Below are 24,729 nucleotides of genomic sequence, written 5' to 3'. Positions count from 1 at the left end.
CAATCAAGCAGATGAACATGACATTTTTTTATAGTGGTTCAGAGAGGTAAGTATGGTTCAGAGAGGTCCCCTATAAAGTCCGTTCTAATCCCTGAACAGACTTAAAATTCCTCTAGAGCAGATTCTCAACCTTTTTTTACATGGGAGAACCCTTGAAACTTTTTTTTCAAGCCTTCAGGGAACTTCTTCTATAATTTCTATATCCACAGATCACATTATATTAGCATGAGGGTCAGTGGGAAGAAATCCTCCTACATTGCTGACCATTGGGAAGAATGTCCCCCTTACAGATAGCCAAAAAGATCATTGGTGCCACTTAGTCTGACCAGAGAGACGCAAACTGCTCAATAATCACGGAACCCCCAGCAACCTCTGAAGGAAACCTGGTTGGGAAACACTGGAGTAGAGAGAAGGGGTTTTGTAGTCTTCAAATATAGCTGAAAACAATACTGCTTGCATTTGTGCAGCACAGATCAGGTAGGGAACACAGGAAAGTTCAGCTCACAAGATTTCAGGCAGAATCGAGTATTTCTTTACACTTTTAGGACTCATATAGCAAAGCACTTACAATGGTAAATGTAAACAAATAAAAGGAATTCATTGTAAGGAATGAAATACTATTTTTTGGAGGATGCAGCAGGGTATGTTGATGCCGGTGATCATTGTTTCTTGGCAGGAACAGCTACATGACCTCCGTTGTACAGACACGGCACTGTTAGGGTTCACCAAATATCCGTTCTCTGCTACACTATAATAAGCCATTATTGCAACAAGATGTCTGAGTGGGTGCATCTCTTGTCCGGCTCATCCGTGTCTAGTCTGCGCAGGGTTGCCTGGTAACCGCTGTGAATTGCGTCTCGAGGAAAATTGTCATTTTTCTATTAGGGAGCTTTTCAGCGCCTTTTCCCAAGTACACTTAACACCGTCACGGACATATTTAGTTGGAAATGCACTTCAATTTAGAAAGCACTTGAGTTGTCATTATTTTTTTTTTTTTTTCAAGGACACTTTAAAAGATAAAATGTAGTGAAAATATTGCTTTCACCATCATCATCCTGAGTAAAAGAAAATCAACATTATCATTTTATTGCATGTAAATCTATATGCAAATGTGACCAGCTTATATATTATACTATACAAAATATTCTCTTTTTTCCTTTTTTTTTAAAAAAAAATGGGCAAGAATTGTAATACCAATTTTGCCAGTAGTAAAGAAATTAGGAAAAGTCTTTCTAGCAAAAGCATGAACGTCAGTAAATCTTTTTTTTCTGGTGACTGGTTCACTTTGCTGCTATTTGGATCACCCAGTACTGCTGGGTATCAAGCAATCTACTTCCTTATTATTGTGACAGCATCAATGCTTAGCAATGGGGCCCTCAGGCACCCAGCTCTGTCACATAGAAGCAGAAAAGGATCCTTAGCTCTGTGTAAGCTCCAAGCAGTGATTATGAATCCCAGGTCTTTTTGCATACAAGCTATGATTTTAGCTTTTGCATATCTGTGCAGCCCAGGCTCACATTTAACAAGTGTGTATAATGATTACTATTCTGTTACTTCACCAATCTCCTTTACATCCCAATATTGGCATTAGAGAATAACATAAAAGTGATTCAAGGGACTTTTTAGGTATATATATTCATGTGACTCATGTATATACTTAAAAAATAACAATGACATTTTATTTAAAAAATCACACAATAATACAGTTTTTTCATAAAAACAATCATAATCAATGAACAATACTAGATTGGTTCTTAATAGTAAATTATTTGATGTGTTTCACGGATATATAATCTGCTTCTTCGGGAAAACAACCATGAGACTTATTGTGATTTCTTCCCCTTTTAATACACCATTGAAAATTGAATAAACAACATCAAGGGAGTCATCACCACCAAGCGTATAACATATAAAACCGATCTTACTGAAACGCAACCAGCTTTCCTTCAAATTGTTGTTCATCAGAATGTCAGAACAATCAGGCTTCACTCCAAACAAAAGGTGTATGCTCCTCACTGTAAACAAGGTTAAAGAATATGTGGAAGGTTGCATCGAAATTACCCCATAAGAGAACAGTAGAAGTGCCATTATACTCCACTTTCAGGAACTTTCGGTCTCTTATCTTCCCTCTGCTGCAGCTCCGCAGTCTCCATTTTCTTCCACATTTTATGTGTCTGGGTGTGTTGTTTTGTAGTGCGGTGTTCAACGCAGAAATTTTTTTAAGCCAGGTGGAAAGCCCTACTACAAGGGCAACCCCTGTATTGTGACACAACTCTTCGGTAAGCACCCAAAAACAGCCGGGTGGTTACTGAAAAGTGTCGGTAGGTGTGCCCAGCTAAAAGGGGCTGGGGAGAACATTGCAGTGTTGAGAGAAAGCAATGGTGATGAACCAAGGACATGCAGAAAGGGCAGATATAACAGATCTCTAAAATTTTTTTTTTTCTTTGACAGTGTTGCTTTATTGAGAAGTTTGGGCATACAAAACTAATAAACATTTTTAGATTAAGCTGGTGCTTTGATTGGGCTCCCACAGCTGTCAACTTTGTCTTCTCTGACATTATCTTCGTTCCATTGGTAGAAAAATGCTGCAGTGCTTCACTTAACTTCTTGCTTCTTCATAATGAATTTCCCCCATGGCTTCTTCATCAAAGCACCTTTTGTCTTCGCTAACAAAGATTTCAGAAGGGAAACTCCTTTGGAGAACTGCCAACCTAAAAGCCTAAAATTTGCTCCGGGCATCTCCATATCTTTACCTGATGGTTAATTAGGAAAGTTTTGAAAGAGGATTAAAGTCTTAATCAGAAAGTCAAATGAAATATTGTATTCTTAAGTTGTATCTAAATTCAAAAAGTGAAGATATGTTAATTTACAGGAAACTTCAAGAAATGTTAATTGTATTATTAGAAAAAAAAAAAAGTCTTTGTCTTGAAATCTACTTTTCCCGAATTCCTTCTGAAAATCAGCAGAGCCCTTCTGGGTCTACGACTTTATATCTGCAGTTTAAAATCATGAAACACTCTTCTACTGGCTTTGTGTCCCACTAGAGTTGGTGGTATAACCACTGTGCTGCTTTCTGTTCTCCTAGCTGGAGAGGAATCTGTATGTGAGAACGTGTAGTGCAAGGATCCTCTAGCTTCTGATTCATTCATTCTGTAGATCTGCGCTTCTTCCACAAGCCATCAAGAAGAAAATGGTCTGCTATTGCATGGTGACATTGTGGAACAAGGAATTGAAGAATTCTCCCCAAAAAATGGTTGTTAAACTGGGAGAAAGAAGCTGTGGGCAGGTGGCGACCTCTGTATTGTAACCCAGCTTTTCAGTAACCTACCGTGTTTCCCCAATGATAAGGCATCCCCATCAAATAAGCCAACCCCCCGATTTTTGCTCAAACAATTAAAATAAAGCACCCCCCGCAAATAAGACATCCTCCGATACCTGATACTGTGTGCCTCTGTGTGACTCCTCGATGCTGGCTGCAGTGCAGAGTGAAACTGAAAGTAACTTCAAAGCCAGGAAGGACAAGCAAGCTGCTGATCCCTACCCTAACAGAGTCTGTTACCCGGCCGTAGAAGCCAAAAAAAAAGTGAGTCAGTGATCAGAAGGGGACAATCAATGGCACATATGGTAGTGATCAGAAAGGGGACAATCAATGGCACATGAGTGATCAGAGGACGCTGGTGGGACCAGGTAAGTCTTTATTCTTTATTTTTTTAGCTACCCCGAGTGTGGCTCGGGGTTACCGCTATCAGCTGTTTTTTTTTTTTTACCCCGGCCAGCCACACTTGGGGTTACCACTCAGAAGGTTAATATGGTGCTGGCCTTGCTGTTATCCAAATTGACTGGCACCCAGTGGCTTGGCTTACATGTACGTTCTTAGGGCACATAATCACTTAGGAGCCCGGGCTCAGAGTATTAAACTCCTGAGTGACATTCATACTTCATCCGACAGATTTGCCATGTATGAGGTGCGATGGGCTGCCCAGCTGACTAACACGGGGGTGCATAGGGTGGCAAATTGTGGCCGAAGCCTTCACAATAGTTTTCATACATTATCTTAGGTTTGGAGGCCTCCTGGATATAAACCAATGAAGTATATAGAGTCTTGGAGGGACCGCTCTTCAGAATGGAGTTCATTTTAATGTGTGCATTTGGATTACAAATATTTGAAAGTGCAAATGCATCAGAGATGAAACTGTCAGAGCTCTAATGGAAAAAAAACAGGAAGAGCTTAGCGGAGTTTTCCTTTAAACGCTTATAACGCCTTAAGAAAGATACAGTAATTCAGATCAGAGCAATTACCATCTGTAAACATTAATTAAAATGTCATTTAGCTCACCTTGCTCTCGGAAAGATGAGGAGATGTCGATGATGAGAAGTCTGCCCTTCCATGTGTGACGCACGCCACAGATAAAGAGGATGACTGAGTTTTATCTGTGTCTGTCTCTAACTTTGCTGCTATTCATTTATTGCTCCATGGGAGAAAGCGATGGCCTTCTTATTGGCCTGTGTGGGTGTGATTAGAAACCCAACTTCTAAAAGACAATTCTTATTTAATCTTTCCTTCTCATCTTGCCTTTCATGGATGAAAGGAATTTTTCATGCTGCAAATGCTACAAGTAAAATGTTTTTAGTGATCTCCTGATTGTGTTTTTTTGGGTTTGAAAAGCCTCACTGGGTGCTGGAGAGTTAAAGAGGACCTGAACTCTAAAAGAGAAGCTTTGCAGTGTTGTAGGAAACTTCTAGACATATTATTTCTGCCTCAATACCCAAAAAATTATCTTTTTGTCTGTAATTGTTTAGAGCAGCCTTTCTGGACCTTAACATGAACATGAATACCCTTGAAATAACTTTCAGGTCTTCAGAAATCCCCTTCTATATTTTCTATATCCACAGCTCACAGTATATTAGTGTGATGGTCATTGGGAAGAATGTTTCTTACATTGCTGGCCATTAGAAAGAATGTCACCCTTACAGCTAAAAAGATGTGTCACATAAACTGACCTGAGAAGAACAGACTGCTAATTTCTCATGGAACCCCTAGCAACATCTGGAGGAACCCTTTTTGAGAAACACTGATCCAGAACATTAGCACTTCCTGATAAGTGAGTGTGGATAGGCTCTTCGGTGCTTAAAACCTCGTGCATCCAAGGTTCTTCTGTTGGCCATTTATTTACTCACAAGATTCTTGGTGCGGTTTTGGTGAACTTGTTACTTTACGGCTTGCTGGAGTGGAATCTGCACTGCATGCATCTCCATGCCTGACTCTTCATCTGTGCTTTCTCCACATTTTCTCTCTTTTTTTTTCTTTTCCTCTCACTATGTTATTATTCAAAATTAACATTCAATTATACTAATGTTCTGTATTGTTTGTTATATACTGTATGTTTTTATACTTGGCAGGATCCATGGGGTATATTTCCTGTGTTGTCATCTGTCTCTATGATGGGTCACCTGCCTTCTCAATAATAAAAAAAAATATCACATTGCTGGTAAATGTTCTCATTGACTTCTTTGTTAGATGTATTGGCTGTCACTTTCCATAGTGAATGAATAGGCTGCATTTTTACTGATATCATTAGTCTATAGAAAATAAATCGGTTGCACTCAGCACTGTCGCCAATATCCAGTGAATGAGTAGGCTGCGTTTTTTGTGATGTTGTTATCTTAAAAGTAATGTATGGGCATTATTTTCAATGAAGTCCGCAGTCTCCTAGGAAAAGAGTAGGCTGCAGTCTTGTTGATGGCATTGGTCCCTAGTAAATGGGTAGGCTGCAGTCTCATTGTTGGCATTGGTCCCTAGTAAATGGGTAGGCTACAGTCTGATTAATGACATCAATCCCTTATAAATGGATAGGCTACGGTGTCATTGATGGCAGTGGTCCCTAGTAAATGGATAGGCTACAGTCTTATTAATGACATCAATCCCTTATAAATGGATAGGCTACGGTGTCATTGATGGCAGTGGTCCCTAGTAAATGGATAGGCTGCAGTCCCATTGTTGGCATTGGTCACTAATTATTGGATAGGCTACAGTCCTATTGATGGCATCAGTCCCTAATAAATGGATTTGCTACTTGCTCTGTGTTGACATTGAACTCTATAGCTTATACCAATGAATAAGCTGTATTCCAATTGATGTCACTGGTCTTCACTGAATGGGATAAGTTGCATTCCAGGCAGTTTTATTGAAATCTAAAGAACAGATCCACTGTATTTTCTGCATTGGAATAAGGGATAAATAGCCTTCTCAGGGTCTGTAGCTGGACCAGTTAATTGCCTTGCTGAGACTGCTGGAACTTGCATACCTGCACTGCCTGTAGCTAGCATGTTTAGCATAAACATGTATCAGGAAATCTCACAAAGGAATGTTTTTCAGAAGAATGTGAGCTCTAATGCTATGTATGGTCTCCAGTGGTGCATTTGAAATGAAGCTCGGCCACCGACTGTGAGGCTGTGATACAGAGCTGCAATTCCCAACCAGCTGTCTTTGCGTTCCCCAGGGCTCTGGAGCATATGGGGTTTGGTACAGCGCTGTGATCCTGCTGAGTGCTGGTGCTAGCTCAATGCCGGGCTGCCAGCAGCTGCTGCCTGGTGCTCCGAAGCCTGGACCCCCACTGACTGCTCTGCTCCCACGCCTGGCCACATGTGCCGCTGGAGCATCCTCACCATCCCTCTTGCACGTCAGGAATATCGCAGAAGTGTGTTTATTCCAAAGATTTAACAATGTATTCGCACATTGTATGTGTCCTGTCTGTCGCAGTATGACCACACCATTCACTCAAAGTTTAATGGATTTCGACTTGTAGGTACCATGTCTTTGGTTCCATACAGGTTCTGTCAGCTTCTCATATCTGTTTACTGGACAGCTACAAGAACAGAAGACTAAAATGAACAAAACTCACAAAAAACAATTTAGGTAAATGCTAACAAGGGTAATTGTGTGTAGCTTTTATTCTGAGACTGTATTTGGAGAAATATGCCAAATACATTCTTCCATTTTCCTATTTCTTCCTCACATTTTTTTCTATTTCAATGACAAGGGACCCTATTTGGAGCACATTTCGCCTCCATATAAATTCCCCGGAATTATCTTTGTTCTTTTTTTTTTCTCTGCTCACACACATTTTCTGTTGAGAGTTTTCTGCAGCCCTGTCCTACCCGTCGGCTTTTCTGGAAATACAGTTTTCTTGTTTATTTTCATATTGCATAGTTTCACTATACCCTGACCACCCAAAACGTTGAAACCACCTGCTTAATACTGAGGGTGTGAACTCCACAACACCTCAACCACATAAATAAATGTCAGGCAGGCAGCAGACTGACATTGATAATGCAAACGCTACATTCTTCCAAGGCATGGTGTCATATCTGTTTGCAATGCTATTTTCCCTCCTGAGCATTGGCTTCATTTTTCTCCTTTCATATCTTGGGGCTTTCACGCTGCACATTGGTACTTCCCTGGCTTTAATTCATTACTCAGAGAGATTTCCACATGAAAACACTTTTCCCACAGTGTTAATTTCTAATGAAATACCCAGTGCTTCAAAAGCTGCTTTCTGAAGTCCGACTACAATCTAAATTAATAACAGCAGTGCTTCCTTCATAAGCAGATAAGGGCAAATCACTTGTAGGTAAGAGGCACCTCACACCTTACTAATATCACCTTCGTTACATTTCAGTGTAAATGTTTAGTAGTGAATGTAATGTTTTTACACGTTCACTGAGATGCAAATAGATTCTTTGCTCCCTCACCTTGTCCTTCTTTGCTCCCTCTCCTGGTTCTTCTGTGCTTCCTGACCTCGTCCTTCTGTGCTGCCTCGTCCTTCTGTGCTGCTTCCTTCGCCTCGCTTCGTCCTTGTTCGCTCTCTTTGCCTCGTCCTTGTTCGCTCTCTTCGCCTCTTCCTTGTTCACTCTCTTCGACTCCTCCTTGTTCGCCCTCTTTGACTCGCCTCGTCCTTCCTCGCTCCCCTGACCTCATCCTTGTTCGCTCCCTTGACCTCATCCTTGTTCGCTCCCTTCGCCTCACAACGTCCTTCTTAGCTCCTTTCTCCTTGCCTCGCCTTGTTTGCTCCCCTCCCTGTTCACCTCGCCTCATCTCGGTTCGCTCACTTCGCCTCGCCTCGTCCTTCTTCCCTCCCTTCGCCTCGTCTCGTCCTTCGCTCCCTTCACCTCGTCTCGTCCTTCGCTCCCTTCGCCTCGTCTCGGCCTTCGCTCGCTTCACCTTGCCTCGTCCTTCTTCGCTCCCTTCCCCTCATAATGTCCTTCGCTCCCTTCCCCTCACAATGTCCTTCTTCGCTCGCCTCACAATGTCCTTTCTCGTTCGCTCCCTTTGCTTCCTTCTCATTCGCGCCCTTTGCTTCGTTCTCGTTCGTTCCCTTTGCTTCGTTCTCGTTCGCTCCCTTTGCTTCGTTCTCGTTCGCTCCCTTTGCTTCGTTCTCGTTCGCTCCCTTCGCCTTGCCTCATCCTTTTTCGCTCCCTTCGCCTTGCATCGTCCTTCGCTCCCTTCGCCTCGCCTCGCCTCATCCTTCTTCGCTCCCTTCGCCTCACAATGTCCTTCTTTGCTCCCTTCGCCTCACAATGTCCTTGTTCGCTCCTTTAGCCTCTTTCTTCTTCGCCCCTCTTCACCTTGTCCTTGTTCGCGCCCTTCGCCTTGCCTCGTCTTTGTTCGCACCCTTCGCCTCGTTCTCGTTTGCTCCCTTTGCCTCGTTTCCGTTTGCTCCCTTCGCCTTGCCTCGTCCTTTTTCACTCCCTTCGTGTTGCCTCGTCCTTCTTCTCTCCCTTTGCCTCGCCTTGTTCTTCTTTGCTCCGTTCCCCTCGACCTTCTGTGCTGCCTCACCTCGTTCTTTCCGTGCTGCCTCGCCTCGTCCTTCAGTGCTGCCTCGCCTCGTCCTTCAGTGCTGCCACGCCTCGTCCTTCAGTGCTGCCACGCCTCGTCCTTATTTGCTCCCTTCACCTCGCCTCATCCTTCTTCGATCCCTCCGCCTCGTCCTTGTTCGCTCGCTTCACCTAATCTTGTCCTCTTCACTTCACTGATCTGTGTTAGAGCTTCATATGACATTGTATATATTCTCTCATATTCTGCTCCTCAATTGCCTTATGAACAGGCCTGGGTTGCACATTTAAGTGAATTTCCTCTTAAAGTGCATAAAATGATGCAAATATTTTGGGTTTGGCAGTTGATAAGGTTGTGGTAGGTGTCCGAATAAAGTAGTGGATGTATCCTTTAGTTCTCGATTTGCAAAATAACACTTACCTGATCTCTACATAGAACATTATTTTGTATCTGGGAAGGGTTTTTTTGACACCGGTGCGGTTGTGGTTGGCTGTATAATACCAACACCCCTCCTGTAATTCAATGTTACGAGGCCTTGATTCCATAATTTTTCATAAAGTAGCTGACATGCAGGACCAGGTTGAATAGATTTGCTGTTTCAGCATATTTCTGGATGACTGTATTTAATCATCTATGACAGATATTTTGTGCTGATGGCTTTTTACGTTAGGTTTCATTTTTGTTCTTGCATTTTGTTCAGGGCCAAAACTGCAAGTTGTCAATCACAGCCGTGGGCCAATGCCAAATCCAGGTGCTGAAGACCACTTTAACACAAATCTATTGTGTGGTTGCAAAAGATCATGTTGATGCATTATGGTCTGAATCTGATTCCTCTTAACCTAATCTATTCTAGTCACCCTATGACGAAAAAAATTGATTAATACGTCAGAGGCGTGTATCTCAGTCTTAAGTAAGGTAAAACTGTTTCCAGGCTACGAATATTCAGATATTTGTATATTCTTCACAAGCAACACAATTAACTTTAAAACAAGGGTGACTACTGGCTACTGAAGCGGCAGCTACTGTGCAATAGTTCTTCCTCAGATTTTCAACAAAAGCTTTTTTTTTTCTCTTGGCAGCCAAACTCCTTCCTACCAATGGGGACTTTACAGCCTATAGGCCTTTTCATCTGCACTCTAAACTTTAGCAATTTTCTGTAAAAATTGATGATTAATTACTCACATTGGCTGTAAGCACAGATGTCATTGATAGAATACAGTTCACAGTCAAAAATCCAGACACCTCCGGACCTGAGAAGTTCCGGATTTTAGAAAAAAAGTTATACTTACCTCCACACACAGGCAAGCCTTCCTCTCGCAGCACCTTTCCAGAGAGCAGGCAGCAGGGACGTCTCAATGTGTATTTAGTGTAGCAAGCAGACCTAAAAGCTGTTTCTGAAGAACAGCGCCATCAAAACATAAGTGGACAAACAGTGTACTACAGTCTCTGTATTGAAAATGCACTTTGAAATTCATGCCGGAAAACTGAAGGAAGTGGAATATCGATGGCCTGATTTTTTCGATTGTCTGCTGTATTTATATATACAGCTTGTTAAGAATAAGTGGATATACACATTTGTTTTATCAGTACACCAACCAATTGATGCAGGCAGACTTAATTCTGCTTATATCATGATGAATATTTAGAGTTAGGGAGGGAGCTCTTTTGATCTGCAAGGTGAACTTTAGCTTGGAGCTTTAGCATTGCCCTCTGTTGTGTTGCATAAGCGTTGCACATTCATGGTCTCCTTGTAGTAAGAAACATTTTCTGTCTGGGTAAATACCCAGGGCTGTGCTTTTTTTTTTTAAACAATTCTACATTTCATTTTTTTCTAGCTTTGCATGTTACTTTATGTAAATGGAGAAGATCCAACAAATCTGCAATGGATTTCTTAAAAAGTCATTTGCGATTGTCAGAACCAGTCTAGGTGTGCTGGACCACCCAGGTTCTCCTATGATGGTCTATCAGTTTTTCTCTACCATGGTTCCTCCAGAGATTGCTGGGGGTTCCTTGAGCAATGAAAAACTCAGGTCAGTTTAAGTGACACCAATGATCTGTATTGGGGACATTCTTCCCAGAGGACAGCAATGTAAGAGGAATCCTTCCTACTGACCACCACACTGATCTGTGGATATAGTACTTATAGTAGGGGTTCCCTGAAGACATGAAAGTTATTTCAAGGTTTCCCCCGTGCTTAAAAGGTTGAGAAACCTTAGTCTATCATTGCCAGTCTTGGAGCTTTTATATATCAGGCCCTTTGTGTTTCCTGTCTTGCTAACTGTATCTGTGGAGGTGCGGCGTTGTCACCCCATGATCGTAAGTGTGCTAGGACTACAAAACATCTTTCCTATTTTCCCAGCTCATACCTATAGCATGAGATATTGTTTTGTAGGCCACATTGAGGGAGCAATACTACCTAGTTAATTTTATTCGTTGTGTTTTCCTCCTACATCTAAACCCTTCATCTCAGCAAAAGCTGATAAGGTGTCATCATGTCTCCTTCTCCTCTCCGTAATAAATATCTGCCGCACTTCTTCCCAGGATGAGGGAATGACAGCCCTCGCCTTCTCAGCACGCCGCACTGGCTAATAATAATGTGTAGAGGAATTCAATAAGCAGAATATTTCAAAGCAGAGTTAGTCGAGCAGCAGAATATGTGATTAGCTGGAGGAAGTCAGATTATATCCCTACCCTACACTGCCACTTTGGAGACTTGCTGTGCGGAGGGAGGATGGGGGATACGGTTTAATTACTGTGTGCGAAAATGGATTATTCCTACCTGAGCTGACATTAGCCTACTGCCGCTACACCAACTCTTCATACGGCCATATTGTGCACATATCTGTGTAGGTTACGGGGCCCATTATCGGACGTATACTGGTGCAGTGTTTGCAGTGATGGTGAGCTGCAGGAGGGATGCTGGCAACTTAATTATGCAGTTTGCTGAATAAGGAAATATTGGTAATTGGAGTATCTGTGTTAGAGCTAAACTCTGGGGGAAGGAGTGAAGCTTTACGGAGGTTAGAAAATTAGTTAAATGCTTATTATCTAGGGGAAAGGGGTACTTTAACAAGGAATTATAGTTTCAAAAAAAAAAAAGTTCATTCTGACCAAGCAAGATGGTCAAGAACCTGGGGGAAGATGGCGATGCTCGTGAGCAATCTTAAAAATGCTGGCATGTAAGTTTTTCAATGCCAAGGGATGTCAAGAGTCTGCCTGCTTGCAATTTACTTTTAAAGTGTACTTTTGCTTTAAGGCTGATATTTCATTAAAAAAAATAAAAGTGGTTATGTTACGTTACTATCCCCATATATGCCCCCCACCGAGTGGATATCTATTCAGTCCTGAGCGGTCTTGGATTTCTTTTTCTTTCCGGTACATAGGAACCAGTGGGCATCCCCATCTTCTTCCATTTCCTTCCTTTTGCTTACGTCACCCATTCCAGGAAAGCCCCTTGGGCACATGCCTAAAATCAGGCATGCACAGAAGGAGCACCCTTAAGCCACCGGGATTCATGACGTATGCATTCCAGTATGCTAAGGGTTTCTCCTTCAGTCTTTCCCACCTAAGATTATTCACCCTTTTTATTTAAGGTTTAAATTGTAATGATTGGTCTGCTTTAAAAGCAAGTACACCACCATTTTAGCTTTCTCTCACAGCTTTTTGTGTCAGGTCTCCAAAGTCTTTTCTCCTCACTTCTTTGCCACCAAGAGTCCATCTACAACCCCAAAGTGCTAATGAGAAGAGCTTTGGCTTCCTGAAAACCCCCTAGCGTTTTAATTCTGTCAGTTTTTTGATGCCAAAAGTGATCCTATTTTTTATGCATAGAAATTTTTGTTTATATTGTGGGCCTGTAATTCTTAGGATTAATTCCCGGGTATGATAATTATATTTATTTATTATATTATAATCATAAATTATAATATACATAATTATAAATATTAATTTTAAAAAATAATGAAATAATAGACAACAGTGTAATCTTAAAATAAAATATAAAATTAAAAATGTAATTTTATTTTTATTTCATGTTGTGTGGTGTTTTTGTACTGTAAAAACCATTTAAATTTCCCGCCCGGACACCCCCCTGACGGACCGGTGCCTCGGCATCAAAGCAGGACCATCCGATCGCCGCCGGAGCGTGGGGCAAAGGTAATGGGGGCTTCTAAAGTTACCCCGAGTGTGACTTGGGATTACCGCTTTTTGCATGAAAAAGCCACCCTGAGTCAGACTCGGGATTTCCGCTTAGGGGGGTTAAGAGAAGGTAAGTATGGTTGCTTTTTTTATCTTCCCCTTGCAGTTCACGGGGCTTTAATGTAATTATATGCAGATACAATATTTCCAGATATCAATATTGTTATAGAGATCATAGTGCAAAGCCACCGATTGGAGCTCCAGGATGACATTTTAAAAAAAAAATTTGTTCTGTTTGTTGTTTATTCTGACATGTCAGAAATATACTCATTTATACTCAGACTTCATTAGGAATTTATTCAGTCATTGCAAATCTTTTCTGCCTGCTGGTTGGTTTGCTTGCTTGCTTGCTGAGCAGTGGTAAGGTGAAAATGATTTGTTTTTATCGGTTATATTATGCAATACACAATATTGGCAACAAATTTGACTGCTCGTCTGATTTTACGTTAGCAGCTTGGCTGGGTAATGGAGGCCATATTTTACACTTGGCATGATTTTGGCAACCGTTTTGAGAATCGGTTAGATGTTAGCTTCCATATAGTGTGGTTTGCCTGACATTGGCAGCAGTATTGTGCACTTGGCCTTATACAAAGCACCACATTTTTCTCTTAGTTGGATATTGGCATTCATTTGTGATGGTTGCTTGCTGCTAGGAACCGTATTGGGCCCTTGGCCTGATAATGGTAACTCAAATGATACTTTAGAAATAAATCTCTTTACAATTTTTATTACTTTTATTAGATTTGTTGTCATGACATTTTAACAGCAATAATCCCTTACTGCACTCTTCTTCTTTTCCGTGTTTACTTGATGGGTCTTCCATAAGACCGCTAGGCAGTGTCTATGGGTAGCCTGACACACTTTCAGGTATTTTCAGCATGGGGAAACTGCCAGCAAGCAATCCTATTGTTGGTCCGTCTGAGTCAGCTCGTTTTCTACCGTCACAGCTTTTTATAATATGTGTTAAATCCAGGATGTACCCACTACTTCTATAATAAGCCTCAGTCATCTGTTAGAAAAAGCTCCCGGAAAATAGTAGGAGGTTTATATGCCCACAAGGCCTCGGTTTCCGAGAAAGTGAAATGTATTTGTGATTTATACGAGGAAAGGAATATTCTACCTGCATTATCCAGGCCTGCAGAGGCCTATTTGTTTGTCTGCTTTGGAATCTCCGTCTCTGAGAACAGATTTACCATAAGAAGTGTGATTACGAAAGGCAGACGACTGATCTTCTCCTTTTTGTGATGTCTCCTTTGTGAAACCTTAAATAAAGCGCAATAACTTCTGATCATGTAGGAATACCATTGTCTCGTTGTGAAGACATAAAACGTGCAAGTGCGCCGTGTCCTGAATTAAGGGCAACGCAGGTTAGGCTCCACGGACCCAGTGCAATTATGCACATCCCCTAAAGGGATTAAAAAAAGAAAGGTGTCCAAGGAATGCTAACTGAAGCCATACTTAGAGGGGAATGTTAAGAGTTTAGTTATTATCTATAGTCATGGAATTGGGACGTTCAACTCTCTCATATGTGAGGGTGCCCATCTAGTATTGGCCCCAGAATTGTTTTAGGCTGGGTGGCAAGGAACTGTATGAGGTTTGACCCAACTTTTTAGTAACCACCCAGCTGTTTTTAGCTGGGTGGTGCGCCCGGCTAAATGGGTCTGGGTAAAACACTGCCGTCTGTACCATGTTCTGCAATCTACATAGGTGGCATAGCCAGGATTTTAAGCTATCATTGAAAAGATAAAACAAAACATTTTCCATGCTATATATATATAAATGTGTGAGACTTTGGGCCAAATAAAGTTCTTCTAAAGTACAAAGGAAAGCCATGAGAGTAGGACACAAACATTGAGTGACCAGTTACCTTCATACCCATCTTTGAAAGAGTAGGGTGGAAATTTTGGGGCTGAAGACGCTTCAAGATCTGGGAGACCTTGAATGCCATTAACTTCTGAAATTGTTGATCTTTTACAACCTTATTTTGGTACATTGGTACATGTCCATAAAACAATAGCTGGAACATTTGAGATATCCCCGGAATGTGTTGGGTTTATATTTCATAAGAAGTTAGGTATGTAGAAGCTGTCAACCAAGTAATGCCAAAATGTTTGAATGGCAACAAGTAGAGATACCGAGTGGGCACCTTCACGTTAGTTTTTTAGTTAGTTATTGATGTAGCGCCAACATATTACACAGCGCTGTACATTAAATAGGGGTTGCAAATGACAGACAGTGACACAGGAGGAGGAGAGAACCCTGCCCTGAAGAGCTTACAATCTAAGAGTGATCCTATGATAATATTTTTGGAACGACTAGATAAGGTGTACAAAAGGTGATTACACCAGTATATTGGTCATGGTTAAACCACTATGAAATGGAAAGAGTTCTTGCAGTGGCTTCACCTGGGTCCTCCATGGCCAAAGAAGTTCATTACCACCCACAGTACTCCCCATATCCTACTCTTTTTTGCTTTCAAATCCTAAAAAGTAATTTTTCAATAGTTCTGAGGTGATAGCAACAAAGCAGCTTTTATTGACCAAACCTCACAACCATACTCATCTTTGAAGAAGTGGGGGTTGGAAATTTTGGGGCTGAAGACTCAGCTTGGAGCCTTATATTGGTGTCAACTCAACTTCATCAGCAAGGCCTGATGAAGTTTATGAAACCATCCGTCAAGTGTGTTCAGCTACAAGGTTAATTAATTGCTTTAAAGTTTCATGTTACAGACAGTGATACAGGAGGAGGAGAGGACCCTGCCCTGAAGAGCTTACAAGGTGGGGGGTAGCACACAGTAGGAAGGAGGATATGGAATGGTGGGTGAATAGTGAGGGTTTAGGAGACGGGATGGTGAGGTTTAAGCGTTGGGTTTTGAGTGCTCATTTAAATGAGCAGAAAGTAGGAGCAAGCCGAACAGGACGAGGAAGACCATTCCAGAGCGTCACGGCAGCTCTAGAAAAGTCTAGGCACCATGTATGTGGGGAAGTCATTAGTAGGTCATTGGAGGTGCGAAGAGTGCTGCTAGAAGGGTATTTTTATATCAGGTCAGAAAGGTAAGTGGGACAATAACTGTGAGAGATTTGAAGGCAAAGCACAGAAGCTTGAATTTGATTCTAAGGTGAAATGGAAGCCAATGAAGAGAACTACAAAGAGATGCAGCAGAAGAGGAGCAGTGGGAAGGATTATTATTAAACAGGATTTATATAGCTCCAACATATTACGCAGCGCTGTACATTAAATAGGGATTGCAAATGACAGGCTAATACAGACAGTGATACAGAAGGAGAGGACCCTGCCCCGAAGAGCTTACAATCTGGTAGGTGGGGGGATTTCACACACAATAGGATGGGAGATATGTAGTGGTGGTTTCAATTGACAGAAGAAGATGGGTAGGCAAGTTTGAAAAAATGGGTTTTGAGTGCTCTTTTAAATGAGCAGAAAGTAGGAGCAAGCCGAATAAGACGAGGAAGACCATTCCAGAGAGTTGGAGCAGCTCTAGAGAAGTCTTGTAACCGTGCGTGTGATGAGGTTATGAGTGAGGAAGTCATTAGTAGGTCATTGGAGGAGCGGAGAGAGCGGCAGGGGGAGTATTTTTTAACCAGGATGGATGAGTCTGGCTGCAGCATTCATAATAGATAGAGCAGAGAGTCGGGTTAGTGGAATACCAGAGAGGAGGAGGTTACAGTAGTCCAGATGAAATATTTTTGCTTTGGATACGTATTATTACACTAAACCTCTAATCCAACATCTCACTGCTTGCATTCCCTTTTTTGAGAAGCTTTATGGAAATTATTATGGAAAAGTGGGTTAAATAAAAGCGCATGTTAGATTGATGCATTATTTATTGCATATAAATTGTTTGCCCCCACCCAGGAGTGTTTTCTAGTTTTATATTTGAACGTGCATTGAGCTGGTTACACATTCATCAGTTACCCTATTTGCTCTTGCTGCTGAGGTTATTGTAGCTGCAAAGAACTGTCAGCATCAACCCCGGAAAATATGATGAAAACCACAGAGCTGCAAAAATCTGTAGAGAAAACCCCCTTGTGCGACATTTGGGGATCTGTCACTTCCAGTTTCCCCTTGACCGGATTCTCTCAGACCTGCGTGCACCCGGCCACAATTTCTGACTTCGTCTCAGAATATTTTTGATTATAGATTATGTTTTTAATGGGTGACATGCCCAGGAGGGAGAGTATAATCTATATGCAAGCGTCCTAGGATAACCTCGCTGAGATAGGCGATACTTTGGGAGATAAGCTGGAGAGCAGAGCCAGCTCCTGCAGTATGATGAAGTGACTATGCGGTTATCTGTTCCCTCACATATTACAGACAGTATTAAGACTCTCTTTGATGTCATTACAGATATTGTCTTATCAACAGCCCACAGGCCACAGCTTCAGAAATCCTTCAAGGCTTCTGGCGGACATATTTCAGATTAACCGCAAATCTCAGATGTGAAGGAGCGTGCACATGTGCTTTAAATAGTATGCAGAATATGCTGCGATTATTATAACAAGACAAAGACCTCTCTTACTAGGGGGGATGATGCACAAAAACCTGCAGGTCAGCCAGTTGCAAGCCAGCAGGTAGTCCTATTTGCAGACCTATTCACATTGGTGGAACATGACCTCCAGCAAAGGGTTATTTTTGCTGTACCCTTCATAAAAGTTTCCACAAATTAAAACAAATGGGTTATGTACACCACTTTAAGTTAATGAATGGAAGTTTCCCCATTTTGGAACAATTAAGGTACTATGACCAATGCATGAACTCCACCATACAAAATAAAAGTGATACTAAAACTGTGATATTCGCCTATCCCCGTTCCCTTGCAGGGCACCACCATCTTTCTCCTTGTCTTCCTGTAGACAATTTTTGGCCATCTTAATTGGCTGTTTGGCTGGGATGACCTAACTCCTGCATGGGAGTTTGTTCCTGGCAACCAGCTGGGCAGCCATCAAGGCATGTGAGACCTCACCTGGCCCTTTCTGCAATGGTCACCTGCCTGCATCGCAAGTTCAAAGTCGGACTTTAGTTCCTCTTAAACAAAGACGTGGAGATCTGATGTCTGATCTGGTAAACTGAATCGTTTTTGCCAGCATTTCAGGGACTATGCTCAGGACTAAGACTTACTATGGAAAAAAAAGCATGTCTTGTGTCCAAAAAGGCATAGGAGAAGCAAAAAGGACTAGTAATATGTGTTGTCCCTCTCCAGCTGATCTCTTCTCTAGTACTGATTTACCTTGTCCTGTTCGGCCCTGTGTCTTTATGGAGGCAGCCATCTTGGTTCAGGCAGGGCTTTGCTTTTTTACATCATAGCAGTCCTTACTGTTGACTGGTGGATTAATAATGAAGTAGGGGAGGTGAGGAAAGCACAGAATGTATAAAGCAGGGAGATCCTTGCACTGCAGCTCCTCAGATGCAGCTTTCTCTCCAGTAAGGAGAACAGTGAGCAGCAGAGTAGTGACAACATCTACCTTCAAATCTCCAGCGATTACAACTTGGAGGAAGCAGAGTTACTTAGTACACAGGGCAGATTTTCACTTCCCATCAGATATGATAGAAAATGATCAAATTGGAAGTAAATCTAAAGAAAATTCAGATCCTTTTTATCTGGGGAGATGCAAACGGCAGAAACTTGTGCAGTGTTTTGGAATCATTTCTGAGATATGATGCACAACTAGCAGCAGATCTAATAGGTCTTAGATGATCTTGTTGTAGAATTTATTTATCTGTAGGAAGTACATTGACATTTTTTTGGTTGTGGGGCACAAAATAGGGCTACATGGTGGCTCGGTGGGTAATACTCTGACCTTTGCAGCGCTGGATCCCAAGTTTGAATCTCGCCCTGCATGGAGTTTGCAGGTTCTCCTCGTGTTTAAGCCAGTTTCCTCTGGGTGATCCTGTTTCCTCCCACATTCCAAAAACATGTAGTTAGGTTAATTGGCTTTCCCCCAAAATTGACCTTAGACTGTGGTAATGACATATGACTATGGTAGGGACATCAGATTGTAAGCTCCTTTGAGGCACAGCTAGTCATATGACTATAGACTTTGTACAGCGCTGCGTAATATTTCGACGATATATAAATATTGTATAATCATATAATTATTAAATCTTTTAAACTAAAAGATAAAACTCATAAAATTCATTATTTCACTTCATTATTAGGGCCTCTTTCACACTGTTACATTGCAGGAATGTGCAGCAGTATACAAACAAAAAAGACCTCCTTGGTCTGTCATTAGAAGCATGCAGATACCAGCAGAAACTTTTATTGTAATTTAATTGTACTGTGTGACCTGATTTGTGCAATAGGTACCTGGCTTGCACTTTCAATTGATGTATATATCCTCTTTTATGTTTCCACAGAGATTTCAGTCTTCCACAATGAATCCTGTTTACAGCCCTGTACAGCCGGGCACTCCCTACGGAAATCCCAAAAACATGACCTACGCAGGTATGTGGCTGTGCCTGTTTTATGTATAGAATGTGCTGTGGTCTTCTATAATCACCGGAAAAGTTTACAGTCCTCCTTAATAGTGGTGCTCTGCCCAATCACATTCTCCATTGAAAGTCCTGTCATTACCTACATTTATGCAGAAACCAATTTTATTCAAACTGTGTCGCTATATTTGTATTCTCTTACCTGTTTTCTGTAGCAAGAATTATTACAGTCTGTAACATTATCACCCTGATTGTAGCAAACCTGCATGGGCAGCTGCTGGGCAGTTAGTTCTGGTGATATATATATAGGTGGGTGGTGGACCCTGTATTGTGACCCAACTTTTCAGTAACCACCAAAACACAGCCGGGTGGTTTCTGAAATGTGCTGGGTGGTGCACCCAGCTAAAAGAGGTTGGGGAGAACACTAGTATCTCCCAAGAGCCTATTCCATACACACATTGGGCAGTCTTTTGGGACACAAGCAAGCAGCAAGGAAATAAGTGTGAATATATAGAGAGGGACTGGGGTGAACAGGACAGGAGAAGCTATCATGCCCAGCAGAGAAGGCTGACAAAGTTGTTTGGGATTTCAGTGCAACGGTGTCGTTGTACCCAAATAGAAAATTAGATCCCTCTGAATTTCTGGCAGATCAGCAGTAGTTTTTCTCTACGTATATTTTAATACATGGGAACTTTGCATGTACTGCAGTGCATTACTTTGAATGTACTGAATATGGTCTTCAATATGGTTGTTATAATATTACAGATACATTTTAAGACATTTAAGTCCTGCCTTCTGAATGGCAAAGCAAAATATTGATATATGTACTAAACCACTGTACATCCCCTTTTAAACATTTGCACAATAATACCCTACAAGCATAACTTTTATTTGTTAATATTACCCCTAACTGCTCCCTTGCAACATTTTTCTCCTCTGGTGAGAATTTAGAATATGAGGAAGTATGTGACCTGTCCCTATGTGATAGTTCCCAGGCCTAACAGCTAAAACCTAGGTCCAAGCACTGGCTCATGACCCGGAGTGAGGTCTATGGGTGGCTGTCTGCGGAGAAGAAATGGGTGCTGCTAAGAAACATAGCTGCGTATAAAAGGGTCGGAGGAGAACCCATTGCAGAGACATTGTCTCTTTGTTCTGTATGGTGACAGGCTCCCCCGTGGCAAATCTGCCCTTTCACACGATTAGGCCGAACTTGTCTTACTGCTGTTATCCTTGTCCTCTCCGAGGTTCATTTTTGGATGCCGACTGCCAAATCGTCCGTTGTTTTTTATGCAGAGAACATTGAGTTCGGTGTTTGAGGTCAGCGGTGCAATGTGCTGATTGCTCGTTTAAATGCCATCGCTTTTTTTATACATTAAGTACAATGCGTTCCACTGTGCCACGGGGACAAAAAGGTCTTTTCTGAGCTGGTAACCTGCAGTCTGGAAAGAAGGAATACTAATGAATTTTTCCCTTAGAATGGCAGCAGAGATTGCAATGTTTTGTAAGCATTCAGTCCAGCAAGCAAGCTATGTACACTGCAATGACTCTATCAGACAGTAGATTGTTACCTGCTTGTGTTCAGGAGGTTTTTTTATATCTCAAACTGACTGCTTAGTGTGAAGGTCTCCTTTTCACCCAATCTGTATGGTCACTAAAAATAAATTCTACAAGTCTTCTGCCGTCAGAAAAGTTTTGAGGACATAAAGTGGGGCTAAACCTGCTATACTCACCTGTCCCTGCTCTGTCATGGGTGACGACATCTTTTTCCTTGATCCGATTATCATCATCTTGATGGGCTGGGAAAACGTAACGTGTGCACCGGCATGCAGGAGTTCATTCAGTCTCAGCAACTGCAAGGGAAGCCAGGATGCAGCTCACCATATTTGACATTTGAAGTGAGTGATCAGGCAAGTAAGAATGCTTTTTGCCGAAGGGACATCGCCTGTGCAAAAGATGGGTTTTGAGTGCTCTTTTAAAGTAGGAGCAAGCCAAACTGGACAAGGAAGACCATTCCAGAGAGTTGGGGCAGCTCTAGAAAAGTCTTGGAGCCGTGCGTGTGATGAGGCTATGAGTGAGGAAGTCATTAGCAGGTCATTGGAGGAGCGGAGAGAGCGGCTGGGAGGTATTTTTCTATGAGTTCAGAAAAGTTAGTTGGACAAGAACTATGGAGCGATTTGAAGGCAAAGCACAGGAGCTTGGATTTAATTCTAAGGTGAAATGGAAGCCAATAAAGAGAACTACAAAGAGATGCAGCAGAAGAGGAGCGGAGGGAAGGATGGATGAGTCTGGCTGCAGCATTCATAGTAGATTGTAGAGGAGAGAGAGTCAGGTTAATGGAATGTGAAAACCAGCTCATGTTTCATGTCCCTTTCAAATGTATTTCTCACACTCATGCAAGAAGAATGCGGCACCAGAAAAATAACTGATTCCCTCCTCCCCCTGCAACCAATTTCTAGTAAATTGATAAGCCTGCATTCTCTGAAATATGGCTGCAGTGCACAAAATGGCCGATCTCTGTGTTTTATGGATCACAGGGAAGCTGACATTACCGTCTGGAGGTCAGCGTTACCTTGACTCCCTTGTCGGAGATGTAATTAGTATTCCCTGACACAAGAATAGAGACGTGGCGTCCTCATCTCAGGACACTTGATAAAGTGCCAAGGCGTTTCTGTGGATGTTGTTGTGTCCTGGTAAATAAAAGACTCGTAAAAATAGTTTATTGCAGCTGCAGGAGAATTCCTGCCCTGCTGACTGACTGGTGCAGGTTTGTTGATCTGTGTTGTATGTTTGCTCCTTTTGTTTTAAAGCGGAAAAAATAAAAAAAAGGGAAGCAAACAGGCTTTTTATTGCAGAAATGACAACCTTTATCCGTTGCAATAAAATAAAGCCACTTGAATGTTTGCAATTGTTTCTCTAAACTCCCCCTCTTCTCTCCCTTCTTGCTTCATTTGGCTATCTTGATTGGCCAGGTCAGAAAGATGTTGTTCACGCACAGATGTATAGTTCGTTCTTTCTTAGCAGCCAGCTAGGCCCGGATTACACATTGTGATACGCATGCTTACTGTACATTAAATATTAATTGCAGTTTTCTTTTTTTGCAGAAAGTACATTGCCTGCCAAAAAAATGTCTGCTCACAGCTTTTTATTTCCTACATTTAGGTATGCCATTGGTCCTTTCAGGACAAAGTAACAGGTTCACTTAAAGGAGAACTGTCATTAAAATACAAAAAATGGCACCTTTAGTTCTGCAGAGCTCTCTACCTCTTCACACTTGACCTTAATTCGGTACCTTGTTAGTCTCGACAGTTCCTCTGCCATATTGTTCCTTTGTCTACATCACTCGATCTCATACTGCGCAGGCACGAGATGGAGTGACGTATCCTCCTGTAAGTGTAAAAAAAAAAAAAAGATTGCTGATCTCGCATGCGCATTGCACATGTGTAAGATTGGCACTTTTTTTTTTTTAGCCTGATTTCAGAGCAGAACAAATCCTCCTGTGATACGTGACGAAGGTATCCCAGGAGGATTTAGGCTCCCATTCAGTTGTGGTAAAGACACATTTTTGCTTTATATAAAAGGGTTCGCTACCCTTAAAATTTGTGGTCATAGGTCCGCTTTAAAGGGGACTAAAACCTTGCTATACTCAACATACTCCTTTCCGTCTCAACCAATGATGATCTGTTGCATCCCCCTCCCCACTGCAAGGGATAAGCACTTGTTTTGGGGCCGATAAATGATCAGATTGACCTTATTCTCCACTTCCTCCTGTTTATATCACTGGATTTTATTTCATGGAAGGGACAAATTACAGCTAGACAGGTCCGACCAGAGCAACTCAGAGGTCACCCTGGGTTTCTTCTCCTCATTCCCATATCTATATCATCTCATCCTTTGTAATGAATATCAGTAATATGACTGTAAGTATAACTATTCCCTCTGGTTACATGACTCCGTATAGCCTGGCTCTTTCAGATCACACTACTTTAAACCATGAAACACTTGTCCTAAATCTTCACAATGCCAAGATGAATATTACAGATGTTCAGCATTCAGGCTATGTGCTCCGAGTCAGATAGAATGCATCACTGTAAGATTTTAGCAGCGTTCTTTGAAACTGATTTTTTTTTTTTATAAGACAAATTGGTTTTTACTGAGCATGAAGCTTGCAAGGTTGGGCAGTCAGAAGGGAAAATATTTACCCTTTACTGAATATCCCATGGTCTCACCTCACCACCTCCCAGATAGCAGTGATGGGGTTAAGCTCCTCTCTATTCCTCATTATGAGATTCTTGCACAGTTCCTGGCTGCCAGTCAATTCATCTAGACACACAGCTAGACTAGAATGTTAATGTCTCTGCAGCTAGGAATGTTTTATGAGATCCTCGGGTCCTGGCTCTTAGCACAGGAAGAAATGATTGCCTCAGTGACTTTCCCTGGCACTCTCCATATAAATGAGGCATGAAAGACTTCTCCGTGTGCTGCTTCCTGCTGTTCTGCCTCTTTGTGCAATTCCTCGTTTATACCATCCTTTCCATTTCCCTTTTAGTTATTCTTCATCTGCAACCTTCCTGATATCTGTTTTCCTCTTTTCTCTTCCTGTTCTCTTTCATTTATTTTTCCTCTCTCTTTTCTTCCTTTTTTCCTTCTCCTTTCTTTATATTATTTTCTGTTTTTTTTTCTTTCCTTCTTTCATATCGTAATCTTGTCCTCTTTCATTTTTTTTTCTCTTCTCTGTTCTTCTATTTTCCTTCTTCATTACCTTTTTCCTCTTTCCCGCTGGCCCGCTGTCTTCTTTCCCTCTGGCCCGCTGTCTTCTTTCCCTCTGGCCCGTGATCCTCTTTCCCTCTGGCTCTTTTCCCTCTGGCCCGTCGTCCTCTTTTCTCTCTGGCCCGTCCTCCTCTTTTCTCTCTGGCCCGTCCTCCTCTTTTCTCTCTGGACCGTCCTCCTCTTTTCTCTCTGGCCCGTCCTCCTCTTTCCCCCTGGCCGGTCCTCCTCTTGTCCTCTGGCCCATCATCCACTTGTCCTCTGGCCCGTCGTCCTCTTTTCCCCTGTCCCGTCGTCCTCTTGTCCTCTGTCATTTCGTCCTCTTGTTCTGTCATTTCGTCCTTTTGTCCTCTGTCCTGTCCTTCTCTTGTCCTGTCATTTCGTCCTTTTGTCCTCTGTCCTGTCCTTCTCTTGTCCTCTGTCCCTTCGTCCTCTTGTCCTCGGTCCCTTCGTCCTCTTGTCCTCGGTCCCTTCGTCCTCTTGTCCTC

At 42.0% G+C, this 24,729-nt stretch overlaps 1 protein-coding gene across 1 annotated transcript in view; it reads left to right on the top strand.

The window, feature by feature from the left end:
- FAM168A (family with sequence similarity 168 member A) overlaps positions 1 to 24,729 on the top strand; it is a gene marked incomplete in the record, with an annotated part of 76,827 nt that overhangs the window by 13,825 nt on the left and 38,273 nt on the right. The window contains 1 exon segment of the mRNA XM_072401068.1: positions 19,403 to 19,490. Within this exon segment, the coding sequence (XP_072257169.1) occupies positions 19,421 to 19,490 (70 nt within the window).

The sequence above is a fragment of the Pyxicephalus adspersus genome, chromosome 1 (assembly GCF_032062135.1).
Source record: "Pyxicephalus adspersus chromosome 1, UCB_Pads_2.0, whole genome shotgun sequence".
Classification (NCBI taxonomy): Eukaryota; Metazoa; Chordata; class Amphibia; order Anura; family Pyxicephalidae; genus Pyxicephalus; species Pyxicephalus adspersus.
This window is presented reverse-complemented; position numbering and strand designations above follow the sequence as displayed.